The 994-nt window shown below is 39.8% G+C and overlaps 1 protein-coding gene across 1 annotated transcript in view; it reads left to right on the top strand.

The window, feature by feature from the left end:
• The window catches only part of LOC107576798 (tectonic-1-like), a 6006-nt gene that overhangs the window by 2685 nt on the left and 2327 nt on the right, over positions 1-994 (top strand). Inside the window, exons 4-7 of the mRNA XM_016262930.1 lie at positions 215-317; positions 567-679; positions 759-779; positions 870-987. Of these exons, the coding sequence (XP_016118416.1) occupies positions 215-317; positions 567-679; positions 759-779; positions 870-987 (355 nt within the window). The remainder of the gene's footprint in view (positions 1-214; positions 318-566; positions 680-758; positions 780-869; positions 988-994) is intronic.

Raw genomic sequence — 994 nt, 5'->3', positions numbered from 1 at the left:
TTTTTTTTTTATTGTGGGGCAATGCAATATAATGAAGACTGAGATCCTAATGGATCGTATTTGATACTCGCATTTATTTCAACATGATTTTTCTAAAACATGATGTATGGATAATAAGGCAAACCTTTGATCAAGTTGATAATTTAGAGGTCAAAATATGATACAGTAGGTTTCATAAGGTTAAGCAATGGTTCTGTCTCTGTTCTGTCTTCAGTATGGAGAAGTCATTCAAACCGTGAATGAGACTGAAGAGCAGGGATTCTTCACCTTTCCTGCCTCTGCAGGAACAGCTCACTGCTTAGACGCAAACCCTGCTGGTAAGACAGCACTTATTCTGAAGAAAATGTTAGTGCTGCATGTCCAAACAGTTGCGGCCACAATGCTAGTTGAATTGTTGACCCATTTTAATAGCAACAACAAAATTCATAGTTTGAGGTCACATTTGTATCTGCAGCAGTGTGATGTGTAGGGTTAGAGTTTTAGTGATCCTTTCCTGTTGGCATTGAACCACATGCACTAGATGTTCTAGTCTGTTGCTAAACATAGCTTACCCTGCTGTTTTACAGGTTTTCTGAAGGACCAGACAAGCAGATGTATGAGGAGCTTTGATTTAGTGCAAGATTGTGAAACACTAGAAGCTCTGCGCTTGGAAACTTATATTCATTTCAACATCCGTTCTGTGAGTTCTTCACCACATCTCAGTTTGTAAAGAGTTTTATTGTTGCTATGCTATTTAACAACTCTTGTTTTGTCTCTAGGGGAAGATCCAGGAAGCTAAAGTAAGTTTCAGTGATGTACTATTTGCATTAAAAACATTGACTCTGCATATTAATTTGACATGCTTCATTGCGTTCTGTTTGTTACCTGAGGTCATTGGTGTGGAGGTGGCAGCCATTACTCTGCAGTCTTTAGAGGGCACACAGACACCGGTGGACCCAGCTGACCTTGAGTCTTATATTCCTGTGCTTCTGGAGTCTGGTGACGTCTGCAACAA

Source organism: Sinocyclocheilus grahami, unplaced genomic scaffold, assembly GCF_001515645.1.
Source record: "Sinocyclocheilus grahami isolate Dianchi unplaced genomic scaffold, SAMN03320097.WGS_v1.1 scaffold4362.1, whole genome shotgun sequence".
Lineage (NCBI taxonomy): Eukaryota > Metazoa > Chordata > Actinopteri > Cypriniformes > Cyprinidae > Sinocyclocheilus > Sinocyclocheilus grahami.
Note: the sequence above shows the minus strand (reverse complement) of the source record. Positions and strands in the feature narration are given on the sequence as shown.